Source organism: Petromyzon marinus, unplaced genomic scaffold (genome assembly GCF_048934315.1).
Source record: "Petromyzon marinus isolate PM22_M1 ecotype Great Lakes invasive population unplaced genomic scaffold, UKy_Petmar_22M1.pri1.0 PM_Scaffold_113, whole genome shotgun sequence".
Classification (NCBI taxonomy): Eukaryota; Metazoa; Chordata; class Hyperoartia; order Petromyzontiformes; family Petromyzontidae; genus Petromyzon; species Petromyzon marinus.
The window spans coordinates 37,885-58,402 of NW_027423073.1; the positions used below are offsets into that span (position 1 = coordinate 37,885).

Here is a 20,518-nt window from a genome sequence, read left to right on the forward strand (position 1 = left end):
CATACACACGTACACACACACACACCCACACGTACACACACCCACATACACACACGTACACACACACCCACACGTACACACACCCACACACTCACACGTACACACACACTCACACGTACACACACACACGTACACACACACACACACGTACACACACACCCACACGTACACACCCACATACACACGTTCACACACACATACACACACACCCACACGTACACACACCTACACACACACGTACACACACACACCCACACACGTACACACACACCCACACGTACACAAACCCACATACACACGTACATACAAAAAAACAAAGATCCCCCATATAGCCTTAACAGACTGTAGGGGCAAGTGCTGTTAGCGAGCACCTATGAAGGCCGGAACGGTACACGAGGGGGTGGGTGGCCAGCACCACGCCCGACCGCCTTTGTCTCCCTAGTGGCGATGTTTACACACCGCACCAGGTACTCATTTGAGGCTGAGTCGACCTAAGGGAGGCCCGGGACCGGTTCAGATAATCGTCACTGGTGTTGGCCGTGAGCGGGAATCGAACCCGGGTCGCCAGGTTCATAGCGCAGCGCGCTAACCGCTACACTATCGCTCCCCATTCACGTACATACACACACGTACACACACACACGTACACACACCCACACGTACACACACCCACATACACACACCCACATACACACACACACACACCCACACGTACACACACCCACATACACACGTACACACACACACACGTACACACACGTACACACACACCCACACACACCCACATACACACGTACACACACACCCACACGTACACACACCCACATACACACGTACACACACACATACACACACGTACACACACCCACACACACAAGTACACACACATACACACACACACGTACACACACACCCACACGTACACACACACACATACATATACGTACACACACACCCACATACACACGTACACACACACACGTACACACACTCACTCACTCGTACACACACACACATACACCCACACACACACCCACACACTCACACACCAACACGTACACAAACACCCACACGTACACACACACGTACACACACATACACACTGACACGTACACACACACCCACACGTACTCACACGTATACTCACACGTACACACACATACTTACACACATACTTACACACGTACACTCCTACGTACACACTCACATGTACACACACTCACTCACATGTACACACACTCACACACACTCACACACACATGTACACACTGACACGTACACACACAGAAACCATACAAAACCAATTTATTTAAACCCAGAGATAGACACAAACCCAGAGACAAACAAGACAAAGATCCCCCGTGTAGCCTTTAACAGACTTTAGGGGCAAGTGCTGTTAGCGAGCACCTAGGAAGGTTACCGGCACTGTGACACACGAGGGGGTGGGCGGCCAGCAGCACCACGCCCGGCCGCCTTTGTCTCCCCAGTGGCGATGTTTACTACACCACCACCGCTACACCAGGTAACTCATTTGAGGCTGGGTCGACCTAGGGGAGGCCCAGGGGACCGGTTCAGATCATCGCTATCACCGGTGTTGGCCGTGAGCGGGAATCGAACCCGGATCGCCGGGTTCGTAGCGCTAACCGCTACACTACAAACCCAGAGAGACACAGAGAGACACACATAGAGAGACAGAGACACACATAGAGAGACACAGAGACAGACACACACAGAGACACACACACAGAGACACACACACAGAGACACTCACACAGAGACACACACACAGAGACACACACACAGAGACAAAGATAAAGATCCCCCGTATAGCCTTAACAGGCTGTAGGAGCAAGTGCTGTTAGCGAGCACCTATGAAAGCCGGAACAGTACACGAGGGGGTGGGTGGCCAGCATCACGCCCGACCGCCTTTGTCTCCCTAGTGGCAATGTTTTTATCCACCGCACCAGGTACTCATTTGAGGCTGAGTCGACCTAGGGGAGGCCCGGGACCGGTTCAGATCATTGGCACTGGTGTTGGCCGTGAGCGGGAATCGAACCCGGGTCGCCAGGTTCATAGCGCAGCGTAGCGCTAACCGCTATACTACCGCTCCCCTATGTGTGTGTCACACAGAGACACACACAGAGAAAGAGACACACACACAGAGACACACACAGAGAGACACACAGAGGCACACACACAGAGACACACACAGAGACACACACAGAGAGACACACACAGAGACACACACACAGAGACACACACAGAGACACACACAGAGAGACACATACACAGAGACACATACACAGAGACACATACAGAGACACACACAGAGAGACACACACAGAGACACACACAGAGACACGCACACAGAGACACACACACAGAGACACACACAGAGAGACACACACAGAGAGACACACACACAGAGACACACAGAGACACACACAGAGAGACACACACAGAGACACACACAGAGAGACACACACAGACACACACAGAGACACACACACAGAGACACACACAGAGAGACACACACAGGGCTGTTGTTCCACATCCAGCAGTGGATAGGCCACGGTGATGATATGAATCACAGAGAGAGAGGAAAACGTGGATTCGAGAATACACACAGGACTAGAGACACCACCACCATCATCACCACCATCACCATCATCACCATCATCACCACCACCATCACCATCATCACCATCACCACCACCATCACCACCATCACCACCATCACCATCATCACCATCACCACCATCATCACCACCACCATCGCCATCACCATCATCACCATCACCACCATTATCACCATTATCACCATCACCTCCATCACCATCACCACCATTATCACCATCACCACCATCATCACCATCACCACCATCATCACCATCACCTCCATCACCACCATTATCACCATCACCACCATCACCATCATCAACATCACCACCATCACCACCACCACATTGCTAATTTCCATCCAGCAGTGGAGCGAGCACAGGGGGTGGGGCGGGCGCCAGCCAGCGGAGACGGAGCGGCCAAGCCGCCTCCTGCCGCAGGGGGTGGTGGTGGATCGTTGTCTAGCAGGACGGAGAAAGGGTGGGGGGTGTGTGTGGGTGTGTGTGTGTCTGTGTGTGTGTGTCTGCGTGTGTGTGGGTGTGTATGTGTGTCTGCGTGTGTGTGTGGGTGTGTGTGCGTCTGTGTGTGTGTGTGGGTGTGTGTGTGTGGGTGTGTATGTGTGTGGGGGTGTGTGGATGTGTGTGTGTATGTATGTGTCTGCGTGTGTGTGGGTGTCTGCGTGTGTGTGGGTGTGTGTCTGTGTGTGTGTGGGTGTGTGTGGATGTGTGTGTGTATGTGTGTGGGTGTGTCTGTGGGTGTGTCTGTGTGTGTGTGTGTGAGTGGGGGTGTGTCTGTGGGTGTGTGGGGGGCTCATCCATCCAGCAGTGGATTGACCACGGCCGAGGGTGGGCGACTTGAGATGTGGAGGAGCGGTGAGTTGGTTGCCGTGGTAACGAGAGGGGCGTAGTCATGGCACTGAGGTGCGGTTGGCGTGGCGATCGTTGGGGTGGGGTGGGTGGGGCGTCGTCATGGCGACTGGGCGGGGTTGCCACGGCGACGGTAGGTGGTGTGCAGGTGCTGCTGCAGGGGCGAGGTCTCCGTTGCCATGGAGACCACGTGCTCCAGCTCTCCCTGCGCAGTGAGGCGGAGAATACGCTGGATCTGGGGGGGGCACGGGAGGGGGGCACGGGGGGGGGCACGGGGGGTGGGGTCACGGGGGGGGGCACGGGGGGGGTGGATGTGGGTAACGTTGGATTACCCACCCACTCACTCACCCACCTACCCACCCACCTACCCACTCACTCACCCACTCACTCGCTCGCTCACCCACCCACTCGCTCACCCACTCACTCGCTCACCCACCCACTCACGTACCCACTCACCCACCCACTTGCTCACCCACCCACTCACGTACCCACTCACCCACCCACCCACTCGCTCACCCACCCACTCGCTCACCCACCCACTCACGTACCCACTCACTCACCCACTCGCTCACCCACCCACTTGCTCACCCACCCACTCACCTACCCACTCACTCACCCACTCGCACACCCACCCACTCGCTCACCCACCCACTCACCCACGCACTCGCTCGCCCACCCACTCGCTCGCTCACCCACCCACTCGCTCGCTCACCCACCCACTCGCTCACCCACCCTCTCGCTCACCCACCCACTCGCTCACCCACCCACTCGCTCACCCACCCACCCGCTCACCCACCCACCTGGTCACCCACCCACATCCTCACTCACCCACCAACTCGCTCACCCACCCACTCACCTACCCACTCACTCACCCACTCGCTCACCTACCCACTCGCTCACCCACCCGCTCACCCACGCACTCGCTCACCCACCCACTCGCTCGCACACCCACCCACTCACTCACCCACCCTCTTGCTCACCCACCCACCCGCTCACCCACCCACCCGCTCACCCACCCACCCGCTCACCCACCAACTCGCTCACCCACCCACTCGCTCACCCACCTACCCACTCACTCACCCACCTACCCACTCACCCACTCACTCACCCACCTACCCACTCACCCACTCACTCACCCACTCGCTCGCCCAACCACTCGCTCACCCACCCACCCGTTCACCCACCTACCCGCTCACCCACCCACTCACCCACCCACCCACCCACTCACCCACCCACCCACTCACTCACCCACCCACTCGCTCAGCCACCCACTCACCCACCCACCCACCCACTCACTCACCCAGCCCACCCACTCACCCACCCACTTGCCCACCCACTCACCCACCCACTCACCCACCCACCCACTCACCCACCCACCCACTCACCCACCCACCCACTCACCCACCCACCCACTCACCCACTCACCCACCCACCCACTCACTCACCCACCCACCCAGCCTCTCACTCACCCACCCACTCACCCACCCACCCACCCACTCGCTCACCCACTCACCCACCCTCTCACTCACCCACCCTCTCACTCACCCACCCACTCACCCACCCACCCACCCACTCACCCACCCACCCACTCACCCACCCACCCACTCACCCACTCACCCACCCACCCACTCACCCACCCACCCACTCACCCACCCACCCACTCACCCACCCACCCACTCACCCACTCACCCACCCACCCACTCACCCACTCACCCACCCACCCACCCACTCACCCACCCACCCACCCAATCACCCACCCATCCACCCGCCCACTCACCCACCCGCTCACCCGCCCACCCACCTACCCGCTCACCCGCCCACCCGCCCACCCACCCACCCACTCACCCACCCACCCACTCACCCACCCACTCACCCACCCACCCACTCACCCACCCACTCACCCACCCACCCACTCACCCACCCACCCACCCACTCACCCACCCACCCACTCACCCACCCACCCACCCACTCACCCACCCACCCACCACCCACTCACCCACCCACTCACCCACCCACTCACCCGCCCACCCACCTACCCGCTCACCCACCCACCCACCCACTCACCTGCCCACTCGCCCCGGCAGCACCGCGTGGGCCACCAGCGGTGACGTTTGTCTGTGTGAGTGGTGAGTACCTGTGTGAGTGAGTGGTGAGTACCTGTATGAGTGAGTGGTGAGTACATGTCTGTGTGAGTGGTGAGTACCTGCGTGAGTCTGTGGTGAGTACCTGGGTGACGTGAGGCTGTTTGTTAAAGGTCGTTCTCCCGAGCGTGTGAGAGGTCACGGTGAGCGACTCTCCATCCACCTGTCCCTCGCCCACCTCCACCAAACCTGCTCACTCACACACCGCCTTGGTGAGATGTTGACTGCCTCGCCTGGTACGCAGGAGGTCGTGGGTTCGATACCGACCCTGACAACGCTTGCTGCTGTAGATTTGGAGTCTGCGTGTCTCTCTCTCTCATCATCATCACGGTGGCTAGGAGATGTTGACTGCCTCGCCCGGTACGCAGGAGGTCGTGGGTTCGATACCGACCCTGACGATGCCTGCTGCTGTATATTTGGAGTCTGCGTGTCTCTCATCACCATCATCATCATCACGGTGGCTAGGAGATGTTGACTACCTCGCCTGGTATGCAGGAGGTCGTGGGTTCGATACCGACCCTGACAACGCCTGCTGCTGCTGTATATTTGGTTCGGTTGTTGCGCGTTGATGATGGTGACGCAGCTGCCATTGTTTTTGCGGTTGTTGTGCTTGATGTGGTGGTTGTTGTGGTGGTTGTTGTGGTTGTTGTTGTACTTGTGTTCTGTGCGTTGATGATGGCGATGCGGTTGTTGTGGTTGTTGTGGTTGTTGTTGTGGTTGTACCGGTGTTCTGTGCGTTGATGATGGCGATGCGGTTGTTGTGGTTGTTGTGGTTGTTGTTGTGGTTGTACCGGTGTTCTGTGCGTTGATGATGGCGATGCGGTTGTTGTGGTTGTTGTTGTTGTGGTTGTTGTACCGGTGTTCTGTGCGTTGATGATGGCGATGCGGTTGTTGTGGTTGTTGTTGTTGTGGTTGTTGTACCGGTGTTCTGTGCGTTGATGATGGCGATGCGGTTGTTGTTGTTGTGGTGGTTGTTGTTGTTGTTGTGGTTGTTGTACCGGTGTTCTGTGCGTTGATGATGGCGATGCGGTTGTGGTGGTTGTTGGCCTCTGCTGGTGCTGGTTTGAGGAATCCGGTCTCTCTGTGCATAGGACGTCCTGACTCCACGTGGCTCGCATAGAAACTACATCAACATAGAAACTACATCAACATAGAAACTACATCAACATAGAAACTACATCAACATAGAAACTACATCAACATAGAAACTACATCAACATAGAAACTACATCAACATAGAAACTACATCAACATAGAAACTACAACAACATAGAAACTACATCAACATAGAAACTACATCAACATAGAAACTACATCAACATAGAAACTACATCAACATAGAAACTACATCAACATAGAAACTACATCAACATAGAAACTACATCAACATAGAAACTACATCAACATAGAAACTACATCAACATAGAAACTACACCAACATAGAAACTGCAACAACATAGAAACTACATCAACATAGAAACTACATCAACATAGAAACTACATCAACATAGAAACTACATCAACATAGAAACTACATCAACATAGAAACTACATCAACATAGAAACTACATCAACATAGAAACTACATCAACATAGAAACTACATCAACATAGAAACTACACCAACATAGAAACTGCAACAACATAGAAACTACATCAACATAGAAACTACACCAACATAGAAACTACATAAACATAGAAACTACATCAACATAGAAACTACATCAACATAGAAACTACATCAACATAGAAACTACATCAACATAGAAACTACATCAACATAGAAACTACATCAACATAGAAACTACACCAACATAGAAACTACAACAACATAGAAACTACATCAACATAGAAACTACATCAACATAGAAACTACATCAACATAGAAACTACATCAACATAGAAACTGCATCAACATATAAACTACATCAACATAGAAACTACATCAACATAGAAACTACATCAACATAGAAACTACACCAACATAGAAACTACACCAACGTAGAAACTACATCAACATAGAAACTACATCAACATAGAAACTACATCAACATAGAAACTACATCAACATAGAAACTACATCAACGTAGAAACTACATCAACATAGAAACTACATCAACATAGAAACTACAACAACATAGAAACTACATCAACATAGAAACTACAACAACATAGAAACTACATCAACATAGAAACTACATCAACATAGAAACTACAACAACATAGAAACTACACCGACATAGAAACTACAACAACATAGAAACTACATCAACATAGAAACTACAACAACATAGAAACTACACCAACATAGAAACTACATCAACATAGAAACTACACCAACATAGAAACTACACCAACATAGAAACTACATCAACATAGAAACTACATCAACATAGAAACTGCATCAACATATAAACTACATCAACATAGAAACTACATCAACATAGAAACTACATCAACATAGAAACTACACCAACATAGAAACTACACCAACGTAGAAACTACATCAACATAGAAACTACATCAACATAGAAACTACATCAACGTAGAAACTACATCAACATAGAAACTACATCAACATAGAAACTACAACAACATAGAAACTACATCAACATAGAAACTACAACAACATAGAAACTACACCGACATAGAAACTACACCGACATAGAAACTACACCAACATAGAAACTACACCAACATAGAAACTACACCAACATAGAAACTACACCAACATAGAAACTACATCAACATAGAACCTACATCAACATAGAAACTACATCAACATAGAAACTACATCAACATAGAAACTACATCAACATAGAAACTACATCAACATAGAAACTACATCAACATAGAAACTACACCAACATAGAAACTACATCAACATAGAAACTACATCAACATAGAAACTACAACAACATAGAAACTACATCAACATAGAAACTACATCAACATAGAAACTACAACAACATAGAAACTACATCAACATAGAAACTACATCAACATAGAAACTACATCAACATAGAAACTACATCAACATAGAAACTACATCAACATAGAAACTACATCAACATAGAAACTACATCAACATAGAAACTACATCAACATAGAAACTACAACAACATAGAAACTACATCAACATAGAAACTACATCAACATAGAAACTACATCAACATAGAAACATCAACATAGAAACTACATCAACATAGAAACTACATCAACATAGAAACTACATCAACATAGAAACTACAACAACATAGAAACTACATCAACATAGAAACTACATCAACATAGAAACTACATCAACATAGAAACTACACCAACGTAGAAACTACATCAACATAGAAACTACACCAACATAGAAACTACATCAACATAGAAACTACACCAACATAGAAACTACATCAACATAGAAACTACACCAACATAGAAACTACATCAACATAGAAACTACATCAACGTAGAAACTACATCAACATAGAAACTACATCACCATCAACATAGAAACTACATCAACATAGAAACTACACCAACATAGAAACTACACCAACATAGAAACTACATCAACATAGAAGCTACATCAACATAGAAACTACAACAACATAGAAACTACATCAACATAGAAACTACATCACCATCAACATAGAAACTACACCAACATAGAAACTACAACAACATAGAAACTACATCAACATAGAAACTACATCAACGTAGAAACTACATCAACATAGAAACTACATCACCATCAACATAAAAACTACATCAACATAGAAACTACACCAACATAGAAACTACATCAACATAGAAACTACAACAACATAGAAACTACATCAACATAGAAACTACATCAACATAGAAACTACATCAACATAGAAACTACATCAACATAGAAACTACATCAACATAGAAACTACATCAACATAGAAACTACATCAACATAGAAACTACATCAACATAGAAACTACATCACCATAGAAACTACATCAACATAGAAACTACATCAACATAGAAACTACATCACCATAGAAACTACATCAACATAGAAACTACATCAACATAGAAACTACATCAACATAGAAACTACATCAACATAGAAACTACATCAACATAGAAACTACATCAACAAAGAGACTACACCAACATAGAAACTACAACAACATAGAAACTACATCAACATAGAAACTACATCAACATAGAAACTACATCAACATAGAAACTGCAACAACATAGAAACTACATCAACATAGAAACTACACCAACATAGAAACTACACCAACATAGAAACTACATCAACATAGAAACTACATCAACATAGAAACTACATCAACATAGAAACTACATCAACATAGAAATTACACCAACATAGAAACTACATCAACATAGAAACTACATCAACATAGAAACTACACCAACATAGAAACTACATCAACATAGAAACTACATCAACATAGAAACTACATCAACATAGAAACTACATCAACATAGAAACTACATCAACATAGAAACTACATCAACATAGAAACTACATCGACATAGAAGCTACATCAACATAGAAACTACATCAACATAGAAACTACATCAACATAGAAACTACATCAACATAGAAGCTACATCAACATAGAAACTACACCAACATAGAAACTACATCAACATAGAAACTACATCAACATAGAAACTACATCAACATAGAAACTACAACAACATAGAAACTACATCAACATAGAAACTACACCAACATAGAAACTACATCAACATAGAAACCACATCAACATAGAACCTACATCAACATAGAAACTACATCAACATAGAAACTACATCAACATAGAAACTACATCAACATAGAAACGACATCAACACAGAAACTACATCAACATAGAAACTACATCAACATAGAAACTACATCGACATAGAAACTACACCGACATAGAAACTACATCAACGTAGAAACTACATCAACATAGAAACTACATCAACATAGAAACTACATCAACATAGAAACTACATCAACATCATCAACATCAACATCACCAACATCACCATCAACATCACCAACATCACCAACATCACCATCAACATCACCACCAACATGACCATCAACATCACCATCACCAACATCACCATCATCACCATCACCACCATCACCAACATCACCATCACCAACATCACCATCACCAACATCACCATCATCACCATCACCACCATCACCAACATCACCATCAACATCACCAACATCACCAACAACATCAACATCACCAACATCACCATCATCACCAACATCACCATCATCACCAACATCACCAACATCATCATCACCAACATCACCATCAACATCACCAACATCACCATCAACATCAACATCACCAACATCAACATCACCAACATCACCATCACCAACATCACCATCACCAACATCACCAACATCAACATCACCAACATCACCAACATCACCATCCCCAACATCGCCATCAACATCACCATCAACATCACCATCACCAACATCACCATCACCAACATCACCATCAACATCACCATCAACATCACCATCAACATCACCATCACCAACATCACCATCCCCAACATCGCCATCAACATCACCATCAACATTACCATCAACATCACCATCACCAACATCACCATCACCAACATCACCATCAACATCACCATCAACATCACCATCAACATCACCATCACCAACATCAACATCACCATCACCAACATCAACATCATCATCACCAACATCACCATCACCAACATCAACATCACCAACAGCAACATCACCAACAGCAACACCATCACCAACATCAACATTGCCAACACCATTAACATCACTTGTTGTTGTGGATGTTGTTGTTGTTGTGGATGTTGTTGTTGTTGTGGTGGTTGTGGTTGTTGTGGTGGTTGTGGTTGTTGTTGTTGTGGTGGTTGTTGTTGTTGTGGTGGTTGTTGTGGTTGTCGTGGTAGTTGGTGTTTGTGGTTGTTGTTGTGGTGGTGGTTGTTGTGGTAGTTGTGGTGGTGGTTGTTGTGGTGGTGGTTGTTGTTGTGGTGGTTGTGGTGGTGGTTGTGGTTGTTGTTGTGGTGGTGGTTGTTGTGGTTGTGGTGGTGGTTGTTGTGGTTGTTGTGTTAGTTGTGGTGGTGGTTGTTGTTGTGGTGGTGGTGGTTGTTGTTGTGGTGGTTGTTGTTGTGGTGGTTGTTGTGGTAGTTAGGGTGGTGGTTGTTGTTGTGGTGGTTGTTGTTGTGGTGGTGGTTGTGGTTGTTGTGGTGGTTGTTGTGGTGGTGGTTGTTGTGGTTGTTGTGGTGGTGGTTGTTGTTGTGGTGGTTGTTGTGGTTGTTGTGTTGGTTGTTGTGGTGGTGGTTGTTGTGGTGGTGGTTGTGGTTGTTGTGGTGGTGGTTGTGGTGGTGGTTGTGGTGGTTGTGGTGGTGGTTGTTGTGGTTGTGGTGGTGGTTGTCGTGGTAGTTGTGGTGGTGGTTGTTGTGGTGGTTGTGGTGGTGGTTGTTGTGGTGGTTGTTGTGGTTGTGGTGGTGGTTGTTGTTGTGGTGGTTGTGGTTGTTGTAGTTGTTGTGGTGGTTGTTGTTGTTGTGGTTGTTGTGGTGGTTGTTGTGGTGGTAGTAGTGGTTGTTGTGGTGGTTGTTGTGGTGGTTGTGGTGGTTGTTGTGGTTGTTGTAGTTGTTGTTGTTGTGGTTGTTGTGGTTGTGGTGGTTGTCGTGGTAGTTGTGGTGGTAGTGGTTGTTGTGGTGGTGGTTGTGGTTGTTGTGGTTGTTGTGGTGGTGGTTGTGGTAGTTGTGGTGGTTGTGGTTGTTGTGGTGGTTGTTGTAGTTCTTGTGGTTGTTGTGGTAGTTGTGGTGGTGGTTGTGGTTGTTGTGGTGGTGGTGGTGGTTGCGCTAGTCACGTGTACTCCAACAGTGGCTGCCCCGTGTGTGTGAAGGTGGCCGTCTCCCTGAAGCTGAAGGGCGCCACGCCGGGTGGGTAGAGACCCTCGCCGGCGGGCTGAGACTCCCACACTCCCAGCAGCCACAGCAGTCCACGCAGTGACGCGTGTGGTGGAGGTCCTACACAACAACAACAACACAACAACAACACTACAACACAACAACAATACACACACAACAACACTACAACAACACAACAACAACACTACAACAACAACACAACAACAACACTACAACAAGACTCCCACACCCCCAGCAGCCACAGCAGTCCACGCAGTGACGCGTGTGGTGGAGGTCCTACACACAACAACAACACAACAACAACACAACAACAACAACACTACAACAACACAACAACAACACAACAACAACACAACAACAACACAACAACAAGACTCCCACGCCCCCAGCAGCCACAGCAGTCCACGCAGTGACGCGTGTGGTGGAGGTCCTACACAACAACAACAACACAACAACAACACTACAACACAACAACAATACACACACAACAACACAACAACAACACAACAACAACACTACAACAACAACACAACAACAACACTACAACAAGACTCCCACACCCCCAGCAGCCACAGCAGTCCACGCAGTGACGCGTGTGGTGGAGGTCCTACACACAACAACAACACAACAACAACACAACAACAACAACACTACAACAACACAACAACAACACAACAACAACACAACAACAACACAACAACAAGACTCCCACGCCCCCAGCAGCCACAGCAGTCCACGCAGTGACGCGTGTGGTGGAGGTCCTACACAACAACAACACAACAACAACACAACAACAACACAACAACAAGACTCCCACGCCCCCAGCAGCCACAGCAGTCCACGCAGTGACGCGTGTGGTGGAGGTCCTACACACAACAACACAACAACAACACTACAACAATACTACAACAACACAACAACAACAACAACACTACAACAACACAACACTACAACAACACAACAACAACACAACAACAACACTACAACACAACAACAACACTACAACAACACAACAACAAGACTCCCACGCCCCCAGCAGCCACAGCAGTCCACGCAGTGACGCGTGTGGTGGAGGTCCTACACACAACAACAACACAACAACAACACAACAACAATACAACACACACAACAACACTACAACAACACAACAACAACACAACAACAACACAACAACAACACTACAACACAACAACAACACAACAACAACACAACAACAAGACTCCCACGCCCCCAGCAGCCACAGCAGTCCACGCAGTGACGCGTGTGGTGGAGGTCCTACACAACAACACAACAACAACACAACAACAACACAACAACACAACAACAACAATACAACACACACAACAACACTACAACAACACAACAACACAACAACACACACACAACAACACTACAACAAGACTCCCACACCCCCAGCAGCCACAGCAGTCCACGCAGTGACGCGTGTGGTGGAGGTCCTACACAACAACACAACAACAACACAACAACAACACAACAACACAACAACAACAATACAACACACACAACAACACTACAACAACACAACAACACAACAACACACACACAACAACACTACAACAAGACTCCCACACCCCCAGCAGCCACAGCAGTCCACGCAGTGACGCGTGTGGTGGAGGTCCTACACAACAACACAACAACAACACAACAACAACACTACAACAACACAACAACAACACAACAACAACACTACAACAAGACTCCCACGCCCCCAGCAGCCACAGCAGTCCACGCAGTGACGCGTGTGGTGGAGGTCCTACACAACAACAACACAACAACACAACAACACAACAACAACAACAACACTACAACAACACAACAACACACACACAACAACACTACAACAAGACTCCCACGCCCCCAGCAGCCACAGCAGTCCACGCAGTGACGCGTGTGGTGGAGGTCCTACACAACAACAACACAACAACAACACAACAACACTACAACAACACAACAACACAACAACAACACAACAACAAGACTACAACAAGACTCCCACGCCCCCAGCAGCCACAGCAGTCCACGCAGTGACGCGTGTGGTGGAGGTCCTACACAACAACAACACAACAACAACAACAACACAACAACACAACAACAACACAACAACAAGACTCCCACACTCCCAGCAGCCACAGCAGTCCACGCAGTGACGCGTGTGGTGGGGGTCCTACACACAACAACAACACAACAACAACAACAACACAACAACACACACACAACAACACTACAACAACACAACAACAATACTACAACAACACAACAACAACAACACAACAACAACACAACAACAATACAACAACACAACAACATACACACAACAACAACAACACAACAACAAGACTCCCACGCCCCCAGCAGCCACAGCAGTCCACGCAGTGACGCGTGTGGTGGAGGTCCTACACAACAACACAACAACAACACAACAACAACACTACAACAACACAACAACACACACACAACAACACTACAACAAGACTCCCACGCCCCCAGCAGCCACAGCAGTCCACGCAGTGACGCGTGTGGTGGAGGTCCTACACAACAACACAACAACAACACAACAACAACATAACAACAACACAACAACAACACAACGACTCCCACGCCCCCAGCAGCCACAGCAGTCCACGCAGTGACGCGTGTGGTGGAGGTCCTACACACAACAACAACACAACAACAATACAACAACAACACAACAACACAACAACACACACACAACAACACTACAACAAGACTCCCACGCCCCCAGCAGCGACAGCAGTCCACGCAGTGACGCGTGTGGTGGGGGTCCTACACACAACAACAACACAACAACAACACAACAACAACACAACAACAATACTACAACAACACAACAACAAGACTCCCACACCCCCAGCAGCCACAGCAGTCCACGCAGTGACGCGTGTGGTGGGGGTCCTACACACAACAACAACACAACAACAACACAACAACAATACAACAACACAACAACATACACACAACAACAACACAACAACAAGACTCCCACACCCCCAGCAGCCACAGCAGTCCACGCAGTGACGCGTGTGGTGGAGGTCCTACACAACAACAACACAACAACACAACAACAACAACACAACAACAACAACACTACAACAACACAACAACACACACACAACAACACTACAACAAGACTCCCACGCCCCCAGCAGCCACAGCAGTCCACGCAGTGACGCGTGTGGTGGGGGTCCTACACACAACAACAACACAACAACAACACAACAACAACACAACAACAATACTACAACAACACAACAACAAGACTACAACAAGACTCCCACACCCCCAGCAGCCACAGCAGTCCACGCAGTGACGCGTGTGGTGGAGGTCCTACACAACAACACAACAACAACACAACAACAACACTACAACAACACAACAACACACACACAACAACACTACAACAAGACTCCCACACCCCCAGCAGCCACAGCAGTCCACGCAGTGACGCGTGTGGTGGAGGTCCTACACAACAACACAACAACAACACAACAACAACACTACAACAACACAACAACACACACACAACAACACTACAACAAGACTCCCACGCCCCCAGCAGCCACAGCAGTCCACGCAGTGACGCGTGTGGTGGAGGTCCTACACAACAACACAACAACAACACAACAACAACACAACAACAAGACTCCCACACCCCCAGCAGCCACAGCAGTCCACGCAGTGACGCGTGTGGTGGAGGTCCTACACAACAACACAACAACAACACAACAACAACACTACAACAACACAACAACACACACACAACAACACTACAACAAGACTCCCACACCCCCAGCAGCCACAGCAGTCCACGCAGTGACGCGTGTGGTGGAGGTCCTACACAACAACACAACAACAACACAACAACAATACTACAACAACACAACAACACACACACAACAACACTACAACAAGACTCCCACGCCCCCAGCAGCCACAGCAGTCCACGCAGTGACGCGTGTGGTGGAGGTCCTACACAACAACAACAACACAACAACAACACTACAACAACACAACAACAACACAACAACAATACAACAACACAACAACAACAACACAACAACAACACTACAACAAGACTCCCACGCCCCCAGCAGCCACAGCAGTCCACGCAGTGACGCGTGTGGTGGAGGTCCTACACACAACAACACAACAACAACACAACAACAACACAACAACACAACAACACTACAACAACAACACAACAACAAGACTCCCACGCCCCCAGCAGCCACAGCAGTCCACGCAGTGACGCGTGTGGTGGAGGTCCTACACAACAACACAACAACAACACAACAACAACATAACAACAACACAACAACAACACAACGACTCCCACGCCCCCAGCAGCCACAGCAGTCCACGCAGTGACGCGTGTGGTGGAGGTCCTACACACAACAACAACACAACAACAATACAACAACAACACAACAACAACACAACAACAATACTACAACAACACAACAACAAGACTCCCACGCCCCCAGCAGCCACAGCAGTCCACGCAGTGACGCGTGTGGTGGAGGTCCTACACAACAACAACACAACAACACAACAACAACAACACAACAACAACAACACTACAACAACACAACAACACACACACAACAACACTACAACAAGACTCCCACGCCCCCAGCAGCCACAGCAGTCCACGCAGTGACGCGTGTGGTGGGGGTCCTACACACAACAACAACACAACAACAACACAACAACAATACAACAACACAACAACATACACACAACAACAACACAACAACAAGACTCCCACACCCCCAGCAGCCACAGCAGTCCACGCAGTGACGCGTGTGGTGGAGGTCCTACACAACAACAACACAACAACACAACAACAACAACACAACAACAACAACACTACAACAACACAACAACACACACACAACAACACTACAACAAGACTCCCACGCCCCCAGCAGCCACAGCAGTCCACGCAGTGACGCGTGTGGTGGGGGTCCTACACACAACAACAACACTACAACAACACAACAACACACACACAACAACACTACAACAAGACTCCCACACCCCCAGCAGCCACAGCAGTCCACGCAGTGACGCGTGTGGTGGGGGTCCTACACACAACAACAACACAACAACAACACAACAACAACACAACAACAATACTACAACAACACAACAACAAGACTACAACAAGACTCCCACACCCCCAGCAGCCACAGCAGTCCACGCAGTGACGCGTGTGGTGGAGGTCCTACACAACAACACAACAACAACACAACAACAACACTACAACAACACAACAACACACACACAACAACACTACAACAAGACTCCCACACCCCCAGCAGCCACAGCAGTCCACGCAGTGACGCGTGTGGTGGAGGTCCTACACAACAACACAACAACAACACAACAACAATACTACAACAACACAACAACACACACACAACAACACTACAACAAGACTCCCACACCCCCAGCAGCCACAGCAGTCCACGCAGTGACGCGTGTGGTGGAGGTCCTACACAACAACAACACAACAACAACAACACTACAACAACACAACAACACACACACAACAACACTACAACAAGACTCCCACACCCCCAGCAGCCACAGAAGTCCACGCAGTGACGCGTGTGGTGGGGGTCCTACACACAACAACAACACAACAACACTACAACAACACAACAACAACACACACAACAACACACATCACACAACAACACACAACACACACACACATCACACAACAACACACATAACACACAACAACACACAACAACGCACACAACACACACACAACACACACACACAACACACACAACACACACACATCACACAACAACAACACACACACAACACACACAACAACACAACATACTACACACAACAACACACACAACACACACACAACACACACACAACAACGAGCATCATTCGCCAAGAAGTGACGGCGACGTCGCCACAGCGTTTGTGCCAGGCTAGGTGCACTTTAAGACAAAGGTCCCCCGTGTAGCCTCTACAGACTGCTGGGGCAAGTGCTGTTAGTAGCGAGTAGCAGCACCTATGAAGGTAGACACAGACAAAGGTCCCCCGCGTAGCCTCTACAGACTGCTCGGGCAAGTGCTGTTAGTAGCGAGTAGCAGCAGCACCTGTGAAGGTAGACACAGACAAAGATCACCCGTGTAGCCTCTACACACTGCTGGGGCAAGTGCTGTTAGTAGCGAGTAGCAGCAGCTATGAAGGTAGACACAGACAAAGGTCCCCCGTGTAGCCTCAACAGACTGCTGGGGCAAGTGCTGTTAGTAGCGAGTAGCAGCAGCACCTGTGAAGGTACACACAGACAAAGATCCCCCTTGTAGCCTTTACAGATGGCTGGGGCAAGTGCTGTTAGTAGCGAGTAGCAGCAGCTATAAAGGTAAACACAAAGGTCCCCCGTGTAGCCTCTACAGACTGTAGGGGCAAGTGCTGTTAGTAGCGAGTAGCAGCACCTATGAAGGTAGACACAGACAAAGATCCCCCGTGTAGCCTCTACAGACTGTAGGGGCAAGTGCTGTTAGTAGCGAGTAGCAGCACCTATGAAGGTAGACACAGACAAAGATCCCCCGTGTAGCCTCTACAGACTGTAGGGGCAAGTGCTGTTAGTAGCGAGTAGCAGCAGCTATGAAGGTAGACACAAAGGTCCCCCGTGTAGCCTCTACAGACTGTAGCGGCAAGTGCTGTCAGTAGCGAGTAGCAGCACCGGCACTGTGGCACACGATGGGGTGGCCAGCAGCAGCAACCCACGCGCGCCCGGCCGCCTTTGTCTCCCCCAAGCGACAGGTTAGCCCACACACGGAGGTCGTGCCAGGCTAGGTGCACACTCACCTTCGTCACTCTTGGAGGCCATTGGCTTCAGCACTTGATGTGAACCCCGTGACCTCTACACTTTAACAATCGCTGCTGATGCTGAATGAATGAATCTGTGTGTGTGTGTTTGTTTACTCCGTGTGTGTTATTTGTTGTTGTTGTGCTGCTGTTTCACTTGTGGTTGTCTGCCAATGTCACCGTGACCCGAGGCCTCGAGCGAGACGCGTGACGTCACCGCGAGTCGTGGGGGAGGGGCGAGACTCGTGACGTTACCGCGAGTCGTGGGGGAGGGGCGAGACTCGTGACGTCACAGCGAGTCGTGGGAGGGGCGAGACTGGTGACGTCACCGAGACCCGAGGCCTCGAGCGAGCCTCGTGACGTCACCGCGAGTCGTGGGGGAGGGGCGAGACTCGTGACGTCACAGCGAGTCGTGGGGGAGGGGCGAGCCTCGTGACGTTACCGCGAGTCGTGGGGGAGGGGCGAGACTCGTGACGTCACCGCGAGTCGTGGGGGAGGGGCGAGACTTGTGACGTCACCGCGAGTCGTGGGGAGGGGGTGGCGAGGCTCGTGACGTCACCGTGAGTCGTAGGGAGGGGGGTGGCGGGCCTCCGTGACGTCACCGCCAGCCCGGGAAGCGAAACTCGTGACGTCACCACGTGTCGGGGGGGGGGGCAGACTCGTGACCTCACCGCGAGTTGGGGCGAAGGAAACACGTGACGTCACCGCCAGCCGTGACGCGCGCGCTGGTTATATATATTAATGTATATATAATATATACATTATAAAATGTATATATAATGTATATGTATACTGTATATAATGTATATATAATATATAATGTATAAGTATAATATATTAAGTTAGTTCGAGTTACTCGCCCACTGTTTATCTCCCTTCTGTGCTCACGTTCGTCGTCTTTGCACCACTCGCTGTCGATGTCGGAACTCCTCCATAGACATTCCTCCTACAACGTCCTCCATAGACATTCCTCCTACAACGTCCTCCATAGACATTCCTCCTACAACGTCCTCCATAGACATTCCTCCTACAACGTCCTCCATAGACATTCCTCCTACAA

General features: G+C 49.0%; 1 protein-coding gene across 2 annotated transcripts; it reads right to left on the bottom strand.

Moving 5' to 3' along the window:
* Window positions 1–1,288: 1,288 nt before the first annotated feature.
* On the bottom strand, window positions 1,289–19,794 carry THAP4 (THAP domain containing 4). 2 transcript variants are annotated; one of them, XM_076063411.1, is made up of 6 exons: window positions 19,459–19,794; window positions 12,513–12,672; window positions 6,656–6,749; window positions 6,548–6,587; window positions 5,712–5,815; window positions 1,289–3,720 (listed from the first exon to the last, which is right to left on the bottom strand). In XM_076063411.1, the coding sequence occupies exons 1-6, from the start codon at window positions 19,478–19,480 to the stop codon at window positions 3,586–3,588; spliced, it is 555 nt and encodes a 184-aa protein (XP_075919526.1). In that variant the 5' UTR covers window positions 19,481–19,794; the 3' UTR covers window positions 1,289–3,585. The 2 variants fall into 2 exon arrangements, with proteins under 2 accessions (XP_075919526.1, XP_075919527.1); XM_076063412.1 differs by lacking the exon at window positions 6,548–6,587 and having other exon boundaries at window positions 6,625–6,749; window positions 19,459–19,738.
* Window positions 19,795–20,518: the final 724 nt, after the last annotated feature.